General features: G+C 45.1%; 1 protein-coding gene across 1 annotated transcript in view; it reads left to right on the top strand.

The window, feature by feature from the left end:
• STK32A (serine/threonine kinase 32A) overlaps window positions 1–16,558 on the top strand; it is a 315,716-nt gene that overhangs the window by 101,977 nt on the left and 197,181 nt on the right. Inside the window, exon 4 of the mRNA XM_077472966.1 lies at window positions 748–899. Coding sequence (XP_077329092.1) covers window positions 748–899 — 152 coding nt within the window. The remainder of the gene's footprint in view (window positions 1–747; window positions 900–16,558) is intronic.

The raw sequence follows: 16,558 nt of genomic DNA, 5'->3' as shown, positions 1-16,558 counted from the left end.
GTGTAGAAATGATCTGGCGGCTGCAGAGCCACCAGATTGCTTACATCTGAAGGCCAACAGTCGGCTTGTCAGATTACCATTCACTTCTTGTGGCTGCAGCTATCAGGCGCATAAATCACACATAAATAGATGTAAATAGAGTATGTGTCCATTTGTAGGCTCATTAATCGGTTCAGTTTTGAAGATTTTTCATTTTATTTATAATAGGTATATGGTATAGTGGAAATTTGTGTTTTATAAATGTCTCAATTACATTACAGCTTGTTACAGTAAGCTATAAATAGGTGAATGGAACACATTGTAAACATTTTATTAGAATAATAAACATATACACGTTATACTTACCTACTTTGTGCAATGTCATTGTACAGGGAAGCCTTGAAACTATATGATCATTCAGGAGTGCAAAATATAAGTGTCTATCTCAAAATAAATCTCCACATTAGTTTGCAAATAATAATTAGATGAGGGTTACACATTGTCTAGTATAAATGTATACACTCCACGTAGAAAGGAAGTTTGAAATGTAACTTTACAAATACTGTAAATGTGGTGCTGTTGCACTCGGCAAGGGGGCGGGGCATTGAAATCCGGTGGGGGACCCTAGAAGAGAAGGACTGGGGCTGCAGGTAAGTATAACATGTTCTTTTTTTAAGTAAAAATGTTTCCTTTACAATCAATTTAATTGTTTTGTATTTTCTTTTAACCTAAATTAGGGCTGGTAGTAAGCTTTCTTTTTATTTCCAGGTATGCATTGTTCAGAAAAATGATACAAAGAAAATGTATGCAATGAAATACATGAACAAACAAAAATGTGTGGAGCGCAATGAAGTGAGAAATGTGTTTAAAGAACTGCAGATCATGCAAGGCTTGGAGCATCCGTTCCTGGTCAACCTCTGGTGAGTAATTTATTGCTTGCTTGGACCATGGTCAATGCCACTTTCATCATATGTATTACCTGTTAAACTACTGAATGATACTGATTCTGTGTAGCCAACTTTATCAAGCAGAGTCCCTTGAGGGTTTCGTAGGGGTTCCTTGAGCAGTGAGCAATTTCTGCCTTTCAGATACATTAACATTGATACCAATGAACTTTCCAGCCATATGTAAGAAGTGGCGGGGATGTTCTAACTGAGCACTAATGTAAAGAGCATTCTTTTCACTAACCACCAATGTAAGGGTGCTTTCTCTCACTGGCCATCAGACTAAGGAGGCTCTTCCTTCTCCATTGACCACCAATCTAATGGACACATCACTCACAACCAGTGGGAGTGGGAGTTTCACTGACTTCACTGGAAGCATTTTTCCTACTGGCTATCAGTATAAGAGGGCATATTTCCACACACCACTAATGTAAGGAAACAATACGATTTTCATGGCCTGTGTTTATTTTTTATTTTTTTTCATTTTTATAATGTGATTGATGTCTTTATAATTACTGCTATAATAACAAAGAATATAAGAACAGATGTGAATTAAAGCCAGCACTACCTTATTTAATCCCTATAGGGTTCTAGCTTTTATAGCTATTTCAAAATGTTACACTGCTTTCCAGATAAACAGAAGCAAGTGTTTATACTGGTGCAGTATGATATATTTGTTACCTTTCTAAACCATGGTTCATCACACGACTATTGTGTTTAAAAGGGAATATGTACTTGTCTGATAATTACAACATATTGTTTCCTATTTATTTTATATAATTTGGTTAGGGCTAACATATGGCGATTACAGTATGTTTTCTTTTTTAAAGTTCGGTAAATATGCTCCTTTGTTGTAAAAGGCTTGTTGTTTACAGACCTCAATAACTCATGCTGACTCATACTGAGTCTTACCGAGTCTCACCAGACAACTCTGTCAGAGGTTTATGTGCAAGCATGCAGTGTCTACTTTCTTGTCTCTTTAGTGTACCTATAGTGCTCTGAGAATCATTTCTCATGTACTAATTATTTGTAAAAAAATAATTTAATTACAGTTTAAAAATGTAAAAATGTAATGAAGACTAGTAAACTATATTACTAGACTCTACTGAAAATGTATTATGGGATCCCACCCTTCTAATCTCTTGACCAGCCATGTGAACTTACATTTCCTGTCATTGTGTAAATGGGTAAGCAGCAAACTAAGAGATTGTTTTGTCATTGAAAGGGTGCCTGACTCTCTATAACAAATGTAATGAAAAAATTGGAGCTCAACACTATTTTATTCCTGTTTCCTTTCCAAACACCTGCATGACCTGTATACGCTTACTTGGCTTACAGCTTACAGGACAGTATCCCCCACCTTATGGTTGTTTTACCAGCCCTGATGAAGGGAGAGTGTTGAGCTTCTAAAATACATTGACTTTTGTTGCAGAATAAATCCTGTAGATGAGCACAAGAGGAGGTGAAACAGGGTTAGAAAGCAGGAGGTCTTGGGAGGAATGAGGAGAATTTGTCAAGAATATTTGTGTAAGTTGTTAAAAAGGGTGAATTTTGGAAACGTTCCAGGTAAGTTTTCGACTGTGATTGGATGTGTGTCTGAAAGGAGAGGTATGAGTCCATGATTACTATTAGTGCCCTAGATTGAGGGGGGTGCCTGATTGCATTTCTGCCCAAGAAAAATTGGGGAGAGGCCATGGGGGGCTGATATATTATGAAGTTAGTTTGAAGAAGTGGTGTGACATCCCCTGCCGTGCATGAGGAGGCAAAAGGAGTGAACGGGTGGGTGGAGACATAGATTTGGATGTTATCAGCAGATAGGTGGTATTGGAACTGATACAGAGATGAGGTGTAGTTAGAAAATAGAGGGGGCCCAAGGATAGAATCTTGGGGGACCCCAAAGAAACAATGAAGAGGAGGAGGTGACACTGAAGGTGCACTGAGATAGGTACAGTAGCAGTAAAACCAGGAAAGAGCAGAATCTTGGAGGTTAAGGTAGTAACATTTTTTTCTGAGGAGAAGCCTGTACTAAGTCATATCAAAGGCAACAGAAAGGTCTAACGGTCTAACGGTATGATTACAGAGTAGTGCCCATTATTTTTGGCAGTTGGTAAGCCGTTGGTGATTTTTAGAAGGGCAGTTTCTGTGGAGTATTGCAGGTGAAGGCTTGATTAAATTGGGTTGAGAAGGTTGTTTACAATGAGGTGGTTTAGTAAACTAGTTGTAGTCTGGCAGTAAGAGGAATATAAGCACAGAAAGGAATAGTAAAATGTTTGGACAGGTAGGGAGTGCATGTTTGGAGTGTTTTTTTTCAGTTAATGCAGGGCTTCCTCTTAATAGATTCACCTCAGCAAGTCAGCGGAAGCCTTGCATTGATTGATTAAAATACAACGTTTCTGAATGGCTGACAAGCATTCAGACAAACTTAGTTTTGTTCTGGCACCAGGCAGGAAGTCATCTGTATTGCTGTAGAACACAGCACAGCATACTGTACACACACAGCTGCCGAATGACTTAGTAATAGAAATAGTTAATTTGGGCCAGCTTAGTCCAAATAATTTAACGTAATAGAAAATGTGGAATTCCTTTTTAAAGGTAGAACATAGCTGGTGACTAGGGATGAGCTTCGTGTTCGAGTCGAACGTACGTTCGACTCGAACATTGGCTGTTCGTCTGTTCGGTGAAGACCGAACATTTTGGTCCGTTCGTGCCAAATTCGTGTGGCGCTCACGGCCCACAATGCACTGCGATGGCGCAGTGCATTGCTGGCTCATGATTGGCCAAGCATGCACTGTGACCCCGCATGCTTGGCCAATCGCAGCACCAACAGCGAGTGCTGGTCGTGGACGCGGTGCATTGTCATCAGCAAGTGACCATGGGACACGCTTGTCCTTCTTTTCGGCAGCTGGACATGTTGAACCGCAACATGCCAACGACTTGGTAGAGTGGATGACCAAGCCCTCTTCATCCTCCTCATCCTCTCTCACCCAGTCTCAGGGTACTAGCAAAGCAGCTGCCAACGCATCGTCTTCCCTCCTCTCAATGTCATCATCAGTGACTCCTTCCCTAGACCCACCACGTCCTCCTGAGGAGTCTCCTGAACTCTTTGAGCACAGTGTTGGGTACATGCTCCAGGAGGATGCCCAGTGTTTTGTGGGCTCTGATGATGACACTCAGCTAGAGGAAGGCAGTAGCGTGAGTGCAGAGAGAGGGGATGCTCAAGAAGGACAGCAATCTGGCAGTCATGTTCCACAAGCTGCAGCATACTGCCAGGTTTGCTACAGCGATGAAGAGGGAGGGGATGATGAGGGCACTGACTCCACGTGGGTGCCTGGAAGGAGGGAGGAGGAGGAGGAGGAGGAGGAGGCACATGTCCAACGAGGCAGGATGCCCTCCGGGGGCTAGCTTAGGGGCAGCACACCGACTGAATCACACCGCAGAGCTCCGCCTGTGCAGAGCGCTGCCTCTGCGCGTTATTCTAAAAGTTCTTTGGTGTGGGCCTTTTTTGAGACGAGTGCATCAGATCGCACCGCTGCTATTTGCAACATATGTCTCAAGCGTATCTCACGTGGCCAAAACATCAGCCGCTTGGGCACCACATGCTTGACCAGACATATGTTGACCTGCCATGCAGCTCGTTGGCAAGCGTACCTCAAAGACCCACACCAAAGAACAAAGCAGACCTCTCCTTGCTCCTCATCAGCTGGCATCTCCAACCCCACTAGACCTTCAGTCCTCTCTGAAACCTGCTCTGAGAGGAATGAAGGTGTAGAATTAGGTGTGTCACAGCCAAGTGCTTCCGGGAACTCTGCTAGCGGTACACCCACGTCCGATTATAGCAGGCAAATGTCCCTGCCCCAGCTGCTGGACCGGCGGAAGAAGTTTACTCCCAGCCATCCACATGCCCAGCGGTTGAATGCTAGCTTGGCTAAATTGCTAGCACTTCAACTGCTGCCTTTTCAGTTGGTAGACTCGGCCCCCTTCCGTGAGTTTGTACAATGTGCGGTTCCTCAGTGGCAGGTCCCCAAATGCCACTTTTTCTCACGGAAGGCGATTCCAGCTCTCTACCGGCATGTGGAAGGCAATGTCCTTGCCTCGCTGGACAGGGCGGTCAGCGGTAAGGTGCATATTACCGCTGACTCATGGTCCAGCAGGCATGGACAGGGATGTTACCTGTCTTTCACGGTCCATTGGGTCACTCTTCTGGCAGCTGGGAAGGATGCAGGACAAGGTGCAGTAGTGTTGGAGGTTGTTCCGCCACCACGCCTCCAAAATGCTACTATTGGTTGTGACACACCTCTCTCCTCCACCCCCTCCTCTTCTTCTTCCTCCATGGCCTCTTCCAGTGCTCTGTCCTCAGAACCAGCGGTGCTTCGTAGGCGTTCCAGGGGCTACGCAAGTAAGCAGGCAAAACGATGCCATGCCGTGCTTGCGCTGGTTTGTTTGGGGGACAGGAGCCACACTGGGGCGGATGTTTTGTCAGCTCTGCAGGGGCAGGCCGAGAGGTGGTTGACGCCACGCCAGCTTAAGCCAGGAATGGTGGTTTGTGACAATGGCACCAACCTCCTCTCCGCCCTCCGACAGGGACAACTGACCCATGTGCCCTGTGTAGCTCACGTCCTTAACCTGGTGGTGCAGCGGTTCTTGGGCAGGTACCCCCGCTTACAGGATGTCCTGAAGCAGGCCAGGAAAGTCTGTGTGCATTTCCGCCGATCATTTAATGCCTGTGCTCGGCTGGCTGAGCTCCAAAAGGAGTTGAACCTGCCCAAGAACCGCCTTATATGTGACATGCCCACCAGATGGAACTCAACATTGGCCATGCTGCAGCGGCAGCACATGCAGCAGAGGGCCATCAATGAGTACCTGTGCGACTACGGCACCAGGACAGGGTCAGGGGAGCTTGGTTTTTTCTCACCACGCCAGTGGGGCATTATCAGGGATGCATGCACTGTCCTGTCACCATTTGAGGAGGCCACAAGGATGGTGAGCAGTGACAGTGCATGCATCAGTGACACTGTACCTCTTGTCCACCTCTTGGAGCATACGCTGCGTGGAATAATGGACAGGGCACTTGAGGCAGAACAGAGGCAGGAAGAGGAGGACTTCCTTGCCTCTCAAGGCCCCCTTTATCCAGACAGTGTTCCTGCTGTGCCACCCATCACACAGGAAGAGGATGAGGAGGAGGAAGAGGAGGAGGAGGATGATTGTGTCAGCATGGAGGTGGAGGCTGGCACTCAGCATCAGCATCAGCAGCAGCAGTAGCAGTCTTGTAGGGATGATTTACAGTCCCAAGAAACACGTGGACTTGTACGTGGCTGGGAGGAGGTAGCTGCGGATTATGTTGTCCTTAGTGACCCAGAGGACTCCGGACCAAATGCCTCAGCTAACCTACGCTGCATGGCCTCCCTGATCCTGCAAAGCCTGCGGAAGGATCCTCGTATTCTTCGGATCAAGGAGAGGGACCATTACTGGCTGGCCACTCTCCTTGATCCACGGTACAAGGGTAAGGTTGCCGACCTTATCTTGCCATTGCAGAGGGAGCAGAGGATGAGACATCTCCGGGAGGCCTTGCAGAAAGGTCTGTGCAACGCGTTCCCAGAGACTGGGAGGTTACAAACTCCATGTCCTGGACAACGTGTTGCTGAGGCATCGTTCAGAAGGAGCGGTGGAGAAGGTGGCCGTCTGACTGATGCTTTCAGACAATTTTTTAGTCCGCAGCCCCAAGGTATGATCGGTTCCAGCACCCATCGCCAGCGTCTGATTTACATGGTGCAGGAATACCTAGGGGCAAGGTCAGACTTGGACACCTTTCCCACCGAAAATCCTCTGGCTTACTGGGTCTTGAGGATGGATCACTGGCCAGAGCTTGCACAGTATGCAATTGAGCTACTGGCCTGTCCTGCATCCAGCGTTCTTTCGGAACGCACCTTCAGTGCTGCTGGTGGCTTTGTTACCGATCACAGGGTGCGCCTGTCCACCGAATCAGTTGATCGACTGACCTTCATCAAGATGAATCAGTCTTGGATCACCCACAGCTACCAAGCACCTGAAGCTGATGTAACAGAATAATTTTTTTTGAAATATCACATCCCTTCAAGACTGCCTATGCTGATGCTGAGTGACTGTCCTGTTATGTTGATTGTCTATCCTCTTCCTCCTCCGCTGATATGTTGGAAGAACATTTCTGGTTCTGGGTGATGCCATCAGCCCAATTTTTCTGCCCCTGTTTAACAGGGGCGTTTAATTACAATTTTTGATGCAATGCTTTGCAGCAGGGCTAATTCCTGCAATAAAACTAGAGTATATGGCAGAGGTTGCAGTGTGGTGGCACCAGCACCAGTGCCTAAGGCCCAATTTTTCTGCCCCTGTTTAACAGGGGCGTTGAATTAAAATTTTTGATGCAATGCTTTGCAGCAGGGCTAATTCCTGCAATAAAACTAGAGTATATGGCAGAGGTTGCAGTGTGGTGGCACCAGCACCAGTGCCTAAGGCCCAATTTTTCTGACCCTGTTTAACAGGGGCGTTTAATTACAATTTTTGATGCAATGCTTTGCAGCAGGGCTAATTCCTGCAATCAAACAAGAGTATATGGGAGAGGTTGCAGTGTGGTGGCACCAGCACCAGTGCCTAAGGCCCAATTTTTCTGCCCCTGTTTAACAGGGGCGTTTAATTACAATTTTTGATGCAATGCTTTGCAGCAGGGCTAATTCCTGCAATAAAACTAGAGTATATGGAAGAGGTTGCAGTGTGGTGGCACCAGCAGCAGTGCCTAAGGCCAAATTTTTCTGCCCCTGTTTAACAGGGACATGTAATTACAATTCTTGATATAATATTTCACAGGAGGGCCCCTTCCTGTGCCCACCCAGAGTAACGGTGAGGACTTATAGTGTTGTGGCACCAGCACCACAACCACCAAAGGTCAATTTTTCTACCACTGTTCAACAATGGCATGTAATTACAATTCTTGATATAATCGTTCACAGCAGGGCGCTCCAGCGCCCACCAAGAGTCACTTTGAGGGCTTACAATGTTGTGGCAAAACCAACACCTTGTTCCGCCATTTCTGCAGAGCATATAGGGCAGGCCCCTACTTTCAAACATCCAATTTACAAACATCTCCTACTTGCAAACGGAAGGAGACAACAGCAAGTGAGATGAAAAAAGATGGACGACAAAACAAATTATACAGGGGTGATAACCCTTCCCTATGTTTTCCAAAAAGCTTAAAAATAGTTTTTTTGACTGGAGCTACACTTTAAAAATGTACCAGTTGAAAATTACAAACAGATTCAACTTAACACAACAAACCTACACAGTCCCTGTCTTGTTTGCACCGCCTGTATACTTCTGTTCTGAGTATATAGGGCCTGGGGGCCACACGCATTTCCTTTTTTTAATATGGGTACAGGGTTCCCCTTAATATGCGTACAAGACCCAAATAGGCTGGTAATGGGCAGGGAGGGCTACCCATGCCATTTTTCTCAATGATTTTCAACCATATTGCGGGAACCAGATATAACATTAAAACCGCAAGCAGTTTTAAATGGTGTTATTTCCGTTTAATGTCATTTTGTGCAGGGACTGTTCTAAACACGGGAAACACGTGGCACTTCACAGGCAGACTACAGACACCCCCCAGGCACCATATTTAAAGGAATATTTCTTTTTTTTTTTCACTTTAATCGTCATTAAAATCAGTGCTCCCGCCAAAACGGCCATTTTTAAAAACATTTTAGGCATTGACCCATGTCCCCTGGGGCAGGAGCCAGGTCCCCAAACCCTTTTTAGGACAGTATCTTGCATATTAGCCGTTAAAAATAGCACTTTTCATTTCGAACGTTCGAGTCCCATAGACTTCAATGGGGTTCTAACGTTCGTACGAATTTGGGGTCCGTTCGAAAGTTCTGGTGCGAACCGAACCGGGGGGTGTTCGGCTCATCCCTACTGGTGACGACTAAATGAGTGAGTGTTGAGGAAAGTGATCAAATATGTCTGTTTGGCAGTACAGAGGCAGGTCCTATATTTGGGGGGCAGATTTTTATGATGTAAAATCTTCCTTTGTTTAGTTATATGTCATAGTCATTTAAGAGCATGGCAGTCTATTTTGCAATTGCTGGTGTTATCTGTTTTCCATGGTTATAGTGGTCAGGGCTTAAATCTGTGTGCGGTGAGATGGGCTAATGTTTCCTGACAGGATGAGACTGAGCTGTTATAGATAGAAGTGGCAAGGTAAGAGCAGGATAGGTAGTGTATTACAAAATAGGTAAGAGGAGGTTTAAAGTGGCAAAGGTTTTTTTTGGGTATCTATTTTCTGGTTAGAGTGATAGGGGGTTAAAGATTGGGAGAGTGATAAACTGATGTCATGGTCAGAGAGAGGCAAATGGGTGTTTGAGAGGTTGGAAGGAGTGCAGTGATTGGTGTTGCCATCAGAATGAGTAGAAGTGTGTGTCCATTGTGTTAAGCTAACTGTAGAGGTTAGGTTGAGGAGTTGAGAGGTAGTTTGGGTGTTTTCATTAACTGGAATGTTAAGGTTACCAAGTATTTCAGTGATAAGAAGATAGGAAGCCAGGCAGAGAGGTCATCAAGGCCATGTGACACAGGCTCTGGAGGTCAATAATTCACATAAATTCTCAGAGAAACTGAAGAAAAGAGATGAATACAGTGAGCTTCAAAAGAGGAGATGGATAGAGAGGGAAGTATAGGAATAACTTGAAAGTGCTTTGCTTTGATAGAATGAATCCAACTCAACCTCTGTTTAATACATTAGGTGAGCGTCTTGGTGAGTGAACCCAGTGGAGGCCACAATGGGAGAGGGCAGCAGGAGAGGCATAGTCAATTTCATGAAGCCAAGTTTCAGTAACAGCAAATAGGTTAAAGGAGATAGAGAGAAAAAAAAAGTAATGGACAGAGGTAAGCTTATTGCAGACAGAGCAGGTATTCCAGATGGAACATAAGATGGAGGACTGGCTCTTGGAATCAGGGGGATAAAAAATAGGTTGTTTAGATTATGACTGCTGGAGAAAGAAGGGTTCTAAATGTGGGGGTGAAAGATAGATGTTAGGGCGCTGGAAATATGTAAAGTATCCATTAAGCCGCGTACACACGTAGCCGTCTGTCCGACGTACTTAGTCTGGCGGACTTCCCGCCAGACTGTCCGTCGGACTTTCCGAACGGGCTACTTGCCCACACACGGCACTTTTTCAGCGGACTAATACGGCGTACTAAGTCCGCCGTACTATCCGCCCTACTTTTGAAATGAACGGACTCGCCCACACACGCGGAGGAAAGTCCGCTCATTTCGAGCACGTCTCCAGGTAGGTGGGGCCCGCGAAGGATACGTCGCGAGCCCTGCTGCCTGGTATGGACTTAAAGGGGAACCCCAACGCCGAAAAAAATCGGTGTGGGGGTCCCCCCAAGTCCACAACAGACCCTTGTCCGAGCACGCTACCGGCTGGCCAGCGAGTGAGCGCCCCCCCTCCTGAGCCGTACCAGGCCGCGTGCCCTCAACATGGGGGGTGCCTTGGGGAAGGGGGGCCGCGCGGCCCCCCCACCCCAAAGCACCTTGTCCCCATGTTGATGAGGACAAGGGCCTCTTCCCGACAACCCTGGCCGTTGGTTGTCGGGGTCTGCAGGCGGGGGGCTTATCGGAATCCGGGAGCCCCCTTTAATAAGGGGGCCCCCGGATACCGGCCCCCCACCCTATGTGAATGAGTATGGGATACAATGTACCCCTACCCATTCACCTGTAAAATAAAGTACAAAAAAAAAACACAACACACAAGATAAAATAATTTATTGCACAGCTCCGGGGTCTTCCGTCTTCGGGGGTCTTCTCGCCAGACTCCTCCGCTATCTTCTTGTAGCTCTTTTACTAGCGGAGGAGCCCGGCATTCTTCTTCGTCGCCGCGGCCTCTTCTTCCGACTTCGGGGGTCTTGTCCCCCTCCTCGGTTCTTCTGCCGGACCACCGCGCCTTCTTATAGCTCTTTTACAGGCGGTGGCCCGGTCTTCTGTCGCCGCCGCCGCCGCCGCCTTCCGTTCTTCTTCTTCTTCTTCTCCTTCTTCTCCTGGAGATGTTGACTCGACGTTCTCTCCGGCCGCAATGCCAGGGACGCGCTGCGCTGCGACTTATATAGGGACAATGGGCGGTGTCACATGGGTTGATGTCACATGGGTTGGTGTCACATGGTGACCCCGCCCCCTTACGATGTCACAGTCCCGGGGGAAGCTGGGACTTTCGCCATGTGACATCAACCCATGTGACACCAACCCATGTGACATCAACCCATGTGACACCGCCCCTTGTCCCTATATAAGTCGCAGCGCAGCGCGTCCCTGGCATTCCGGCCGGAGAGAACGCGCGGCCCCCCTTCCCCAAGGCACCCCCCATGTTGAGGGCACGCGGCCTGGTACGGCTCCTGGCCGGCCGGGTAGCGTGCTCAGACAAGGGTCTGTTGTGGACTTGGGGGGACCCCCACGCCGATTTTTCCCCTTTAATTCCATACCAGGTGGCGGGGCCAGCGGCGTATCCTTCGCGGGCCCCGCCTACCTGGAGACCCGCTCGTAATGAGCGGACTTTTCTCCGGGCGGGAAAAGTCCGCTCATTTCAAAAGTACGGCGGACTGGCACACACACGGCCGGATTGTCCGCCGAAATGTGAGTCCGGCGGGAAGATTGGAGTGTAAAACTACATTCTAAGTCTGCCGTACTTTTGGGTCAAAAAAGTATGCTGGAGGCTACACACGGGGGGATTGTCCGGCGGACTTGAGTTTGCCGGACTTTTCCACCCGCTTGTTTGATCGTGTGTACGCGGCATAAAAGTCAGGAGGTGCAGGAGGGTGAGGGGAGGAAGACTAAAAATTGGCGGGAAGCCCTTGCCCGCAGTCTGGCTGATAACAAGCTTGTTTCAAGAGACATTATAGTGGTCACAAGAAAGATCTGATAAGGAGCAACTGGAGTTGTGAGCCCCCACCATTAGCACAACATATGGATCATTGTTCTTTTCCTCTATGTTGTATATTAGTGTTTTTAAAGTATAAGTAAACCTTAATGGATGACCTTTAGTTTGCTAAAGCACTATTTATAAAAAAAAATGAATTTTTTAACATAAAATACTTTTTTATTTTTCTTCTTTGATGCATCTCAGTGCTGCTACTCTTTTGCAGACACTTTTTATCTACATACGTGTACTCATTTCAGCAACAACAGCTGCATGGTATTGCTTTCCTGTTGGTAATAACAGCAAACCATGGAAAGGACCTTCCTGGCAGTATCACCAGATATTATTTTATTGAAAGCTGCAGATTTAAAAATATTTTACACACATTTTAACATGGGAGTAGGAGAAAATACATTAAGAGAGATAAGATACAGAGGAAATAAGTTATGCCCCATACACACGGTTATTCCAACAACAAAATCCAAAGTTTTTTCCCGACAAATATTGGCCCAAACTTGTCTTGCATACACATGGTCGCACAAAGCTGTTGGAAAATCCGATCGCTCAGAACGCGGTGAACGCGGTGATGTATAACACGTACGACGGGACTGTAAAGAGGCCAGTAGCCAATAGCTTTTATCTCTTAGTCTATTCTGAGCATGTTTGGCACTTTGTCCATTGTAATAGTCTACACACAATCGGAATTTAAACAATGGTATTTTATTGTCAGAAAATTTTAGATCCTGCTCTCAAACTTTGTGCGTCGGAAAATCTGATGGAAAAAGTGCGATGGAGCCCACACACAATTTCTTTTATAATTAATACAGTGATGCCTTTATTCAAGGCTTGTGGTTTTCTTACTATTTATTAAAAAGCCTTTCACATGTAGCAGATATACATTAATAATTTAAATAGATATCTCATAAAACATATCTTTAACAAAGCAATAATGAAGTCTAATAGTATCATAAAAGACACCTACGTATGTTGGTCACTTAGGGCTATTTTTTGGAATTGATTTCTTGGTGTAGGGCAGTGAACTTGTAACCTAAGGGCATAGGTTTTTGGTTAAGTTTTTGGGAAGATAGGTTAAGTATGGTGTAGTGACACCCATGCAGGAGCCACTTAGGAAATTGGGTTCTCTGTTCTCTGGGCTCAACTCCATGAATGACCTTAACAAAAAGGAAAAAAGGGTATTGCACTACTATTAGGAGCACAAATGTAAATATCCTGGTTCAGTATATGGAAGCAAACACCAGACTGGTTAGTGAACAAGGAACGCAATACTGTGTATTGTTTCGAGTTAAAGTACATGGCAGTATGTACAAAAATGAGTAGAGAGTAGGGCAAACATAATTTTCTAGACAATGAAGTCACTATATTATAGCAGCTTAGAATAGGGATCTATATGGTTGGATTGATCTGTATCTGGTAATCGACAAATCAACATTAAAGTATCATTAAAGTGGTTCTAAAGCCCCTGTGCTCACACTCCTGTCAATCAAAAGCCGTGATACGGGAGCAGGAGATGGAGTTGAGTCCTGCTGTCTGTGTCAATCAACACAGCAACGGGACTCGGGAGCAAGCATGCAAAAGTCTCTTTCCATGGGTGCACCCGCCACAGAAGAGGGACCTGGAGCACTGGTGGGGGAACCCCAGAAGAAGAGGATCAGGGCTGCTCTGTGCAGAAGCATTGCACAGAGCAGGTAAATATAGACATGTTTGTTATTTTAATTGAAAAACGCAAGGGTTTAGTATAGCTTTAAGCCCCATAAACTCTCTTTACATGCTATTAACAGAGTGTTTCTACTAACAAAGCCACTAAAGAATTTATTTTGTGTAAAGTGAAATATACCCGGCTGATCCTGTTTTCAGCTGTCCTTCCCACCTTCTCTGTGTCCCCTCTGCAGCCTGGGATTGTGTAAACTAGCTGGTATCCTCTAGAGTGCATGCTTAAATTGAGTTCCCTTATAAGACCTTCATTTTCTCCAGTATAGAGTCACACATGTGGGCATATACGCAGTGGTAAATGGCACTCCCCTCCTCCTTCCTCCTCCATGTTTACTATAGGGGAAGGATACAGTATGCTGATTGATTACATTGACTACGAAACTCACAAAAAGTTTAGTTTTAATATAAATCAATATTAAATATATCAGATGTAATTACTAATACTTGTAAAGTAAAAATAAGCCTTGGATGCAGTCGTCAGTCTGAAAAAGATGAAAGCTAGCATCAATCATCTTTGACTCTGCCTACCAGTGTTAATTACGGCGACGAAAATCTTTTCGTCAAAGTTTTCATTAGTTACATGTTTTCAGTACCAAAAACTAAACAAAAATAAAATTCGAACAAAGTCAATTGACAAAAACGATGACAAAAATTAATTGCAATTTTCCAACAAAAACATGAGGGAGGGATGTTTATCCACCTGAACTTCCGCTTTCCAGGGAGCTATACCTGTCTGTTAAAGCCCCAGCCCCCTGACTCTATTGGAAAACTGTGTTGGCTTTCATCAATCCTTTCCATTTCCCTTTCCACTGCAGTTCTACACATTACACTCATTCACACAACCACTTTGGCGCCCTTTGCTGGCCTTTTCTAAATCGGCAACACAATTCCATCTCCAGCCTATAATAATAACACAATTAAAATATGTATTGCACTTTTGCGCTACCACTTAAGAATATGTAGGAGGCTGTAAAAAGGCTTTTCTTATTTTTTTCTTAATATTTAATATTGGTAATATATTCAGGTGATATGTGCAATGGCATTACAGCCAATAGAGTTTACAGTTTTTTTATATTTTAAAGTTGCACTTCTGTTTGTCAAAAAGCAATATTTTTGTTTATGAAAGTATTTTTTATTTATAAAGGCATTATATATCACAAATCTGTGTCTGTGGTGCATGTTGTTAGTTTTTTTTTTTTTTTTTTTTTTTTACAACAACAAAGTGCTCAGAAATAGTCTCATAAATAAGACACAGTGCCATGCATAACAAACAAGGGATAGTAATACAATAAGACCAAACCTTTCAATGTCATGGAATATATACCACACACACTAAAAGATACAAATGTTATTAGATTTTTACTCCAGGAGTATACAATGAGTTTAGCAATTCTAGAGAAATGCTAAATAATGCATTACAATTTAACTTAACCCATAGGATTTTAGTTGACTAAAATGTACTGGAGATTTTAGTCAACTAAAATACAACTAAAACAAAAACTATTCAGATGAGTAAAATATGACTAAAACTAAAATGGTGTTTTACTTAAAAACAAAATATTTTTAGTAAAAACTACATCTAAATTTTACATCACAATTAACCTACACTACATTAATGTACAAAAAATACAGATCTAATGTTCAATAAAGATTTATTGTGCAACCAGTAGACTATACTGTTTAGAGTGCACTCTGTATGACTGGCTACACTAGAGTTCAGAGGTGCCGCTTATTATAAACAGAAAGTAAAGCAGCTATATGAGAAGACTGTCCTTTGCAGTAGTTCTTTAGTCAGATAGTGTCGGGGCCCAGTCTTTATGGTGGTACTCAAAAGTAAAGTCATAATAAAGTCTGTATGCAGTGGTGAAGACTGCTAGTTATATGGCCAGTTCCTATGTGTCTAATCTCTGCTAGCAGCAACAGGTCTATGCAGTGCCATCTCATCAGTTCCAGTGCTACAGCTACTTTGGTTCCACTGTCCAGATGTTAGCCTGCTCCTGAATTTACCGAGTGACTCCAGTCCTCAGCACACTGGTTATGCACATCTGATCTCACAGACTCAGCATTGGACACCTTCTCTGCACAGGCTCAGTCTCCATGGTACTAGGCACAGACACTACGACAACAGGTCCGCACTCTCTGGTTCCCTGAACCCTTCCCTGAACCCAGGAAACTCACTCTGCTACCCACTATTGTTCACAAAGAAGCCTTGGCTTTGTCCTTTGTTGCTCCATTAACTGCCATAGTGCAGTGCTACCTCTAGACTACATATCCCATTATAAAGAGCAGCTGCATCATCCAGTCTACACTGCTGCTGCTGCTGCCAGGTAGAGAGTTTTCATTCAGCTTCTCACATGCATTACAGCAGTGAGGTGGGTGGGGGGGGGGGAAGGAAGCAGGCATGAGAACACACAGCCTGCTCCTCACACAGCCTGCAGTACACGTGGCGGGAGAGGGGTAGGGAAGTAGAAGTGAGCAGAGGATTACTTAGCCTGCTCCTCCAGCTGTAGATTAAAGTGGTTCTAAACCTAAAATGCGTTTTACCTTATTGCATTCCTGTGAGTTTTGCAATCAAACTTCATGAAGTACATAAATAGCATACACCACCTGGGCGTGGTTTGCGCACACTGTGAATGACCACCTGATACAGGAGCTCCAGAGCAGCGAGGGGGAGCAAAGCGACAAAGACTCGAATTAGACAGCCAAACAGCTACAGATCGCAGGACACACACCGCCCTACCTCCCGAGAATGACAAGGAAGCACAATGAAGAACAGCAACCGTAAAAACTCACAGAGTTCTTTCTTCAGCTCTCACATGGAAGTGGCAAAGATGCCGGCTTCACAGCCCCTGCCGCCCCTGACTGAAGCTCCATTCATTACACTGAATTCCTGAACGAATGGACACCCGCTGAGATGACTCCAGGGGCTTCATCGCCCCACCAGACTTCCTCTCTGGCAAGTCCTCCTTG

This window comes from Lithobates pipiens, unplaced genomic scaffold (assembly GCF_037356315.1).
Source record: "Lithobates pipiens isolate NorthernLeopardFrog02 unplaced genomic scaffold, aLitPip1_a1.2 Scaffold_8, whole genome shotgun sequence".
Taxonomy (NCBI): domain Eukaryota; kingdom Metazoa; phylum Chordata; class Amphibia; order Anura; family Ranidae; genus Lithobates; species Lithobates pipiens.
Note: the sequence above shows the minus strand (reverse complement) of the source record. Positions and strands in the feature narration are given on the sequence as shown.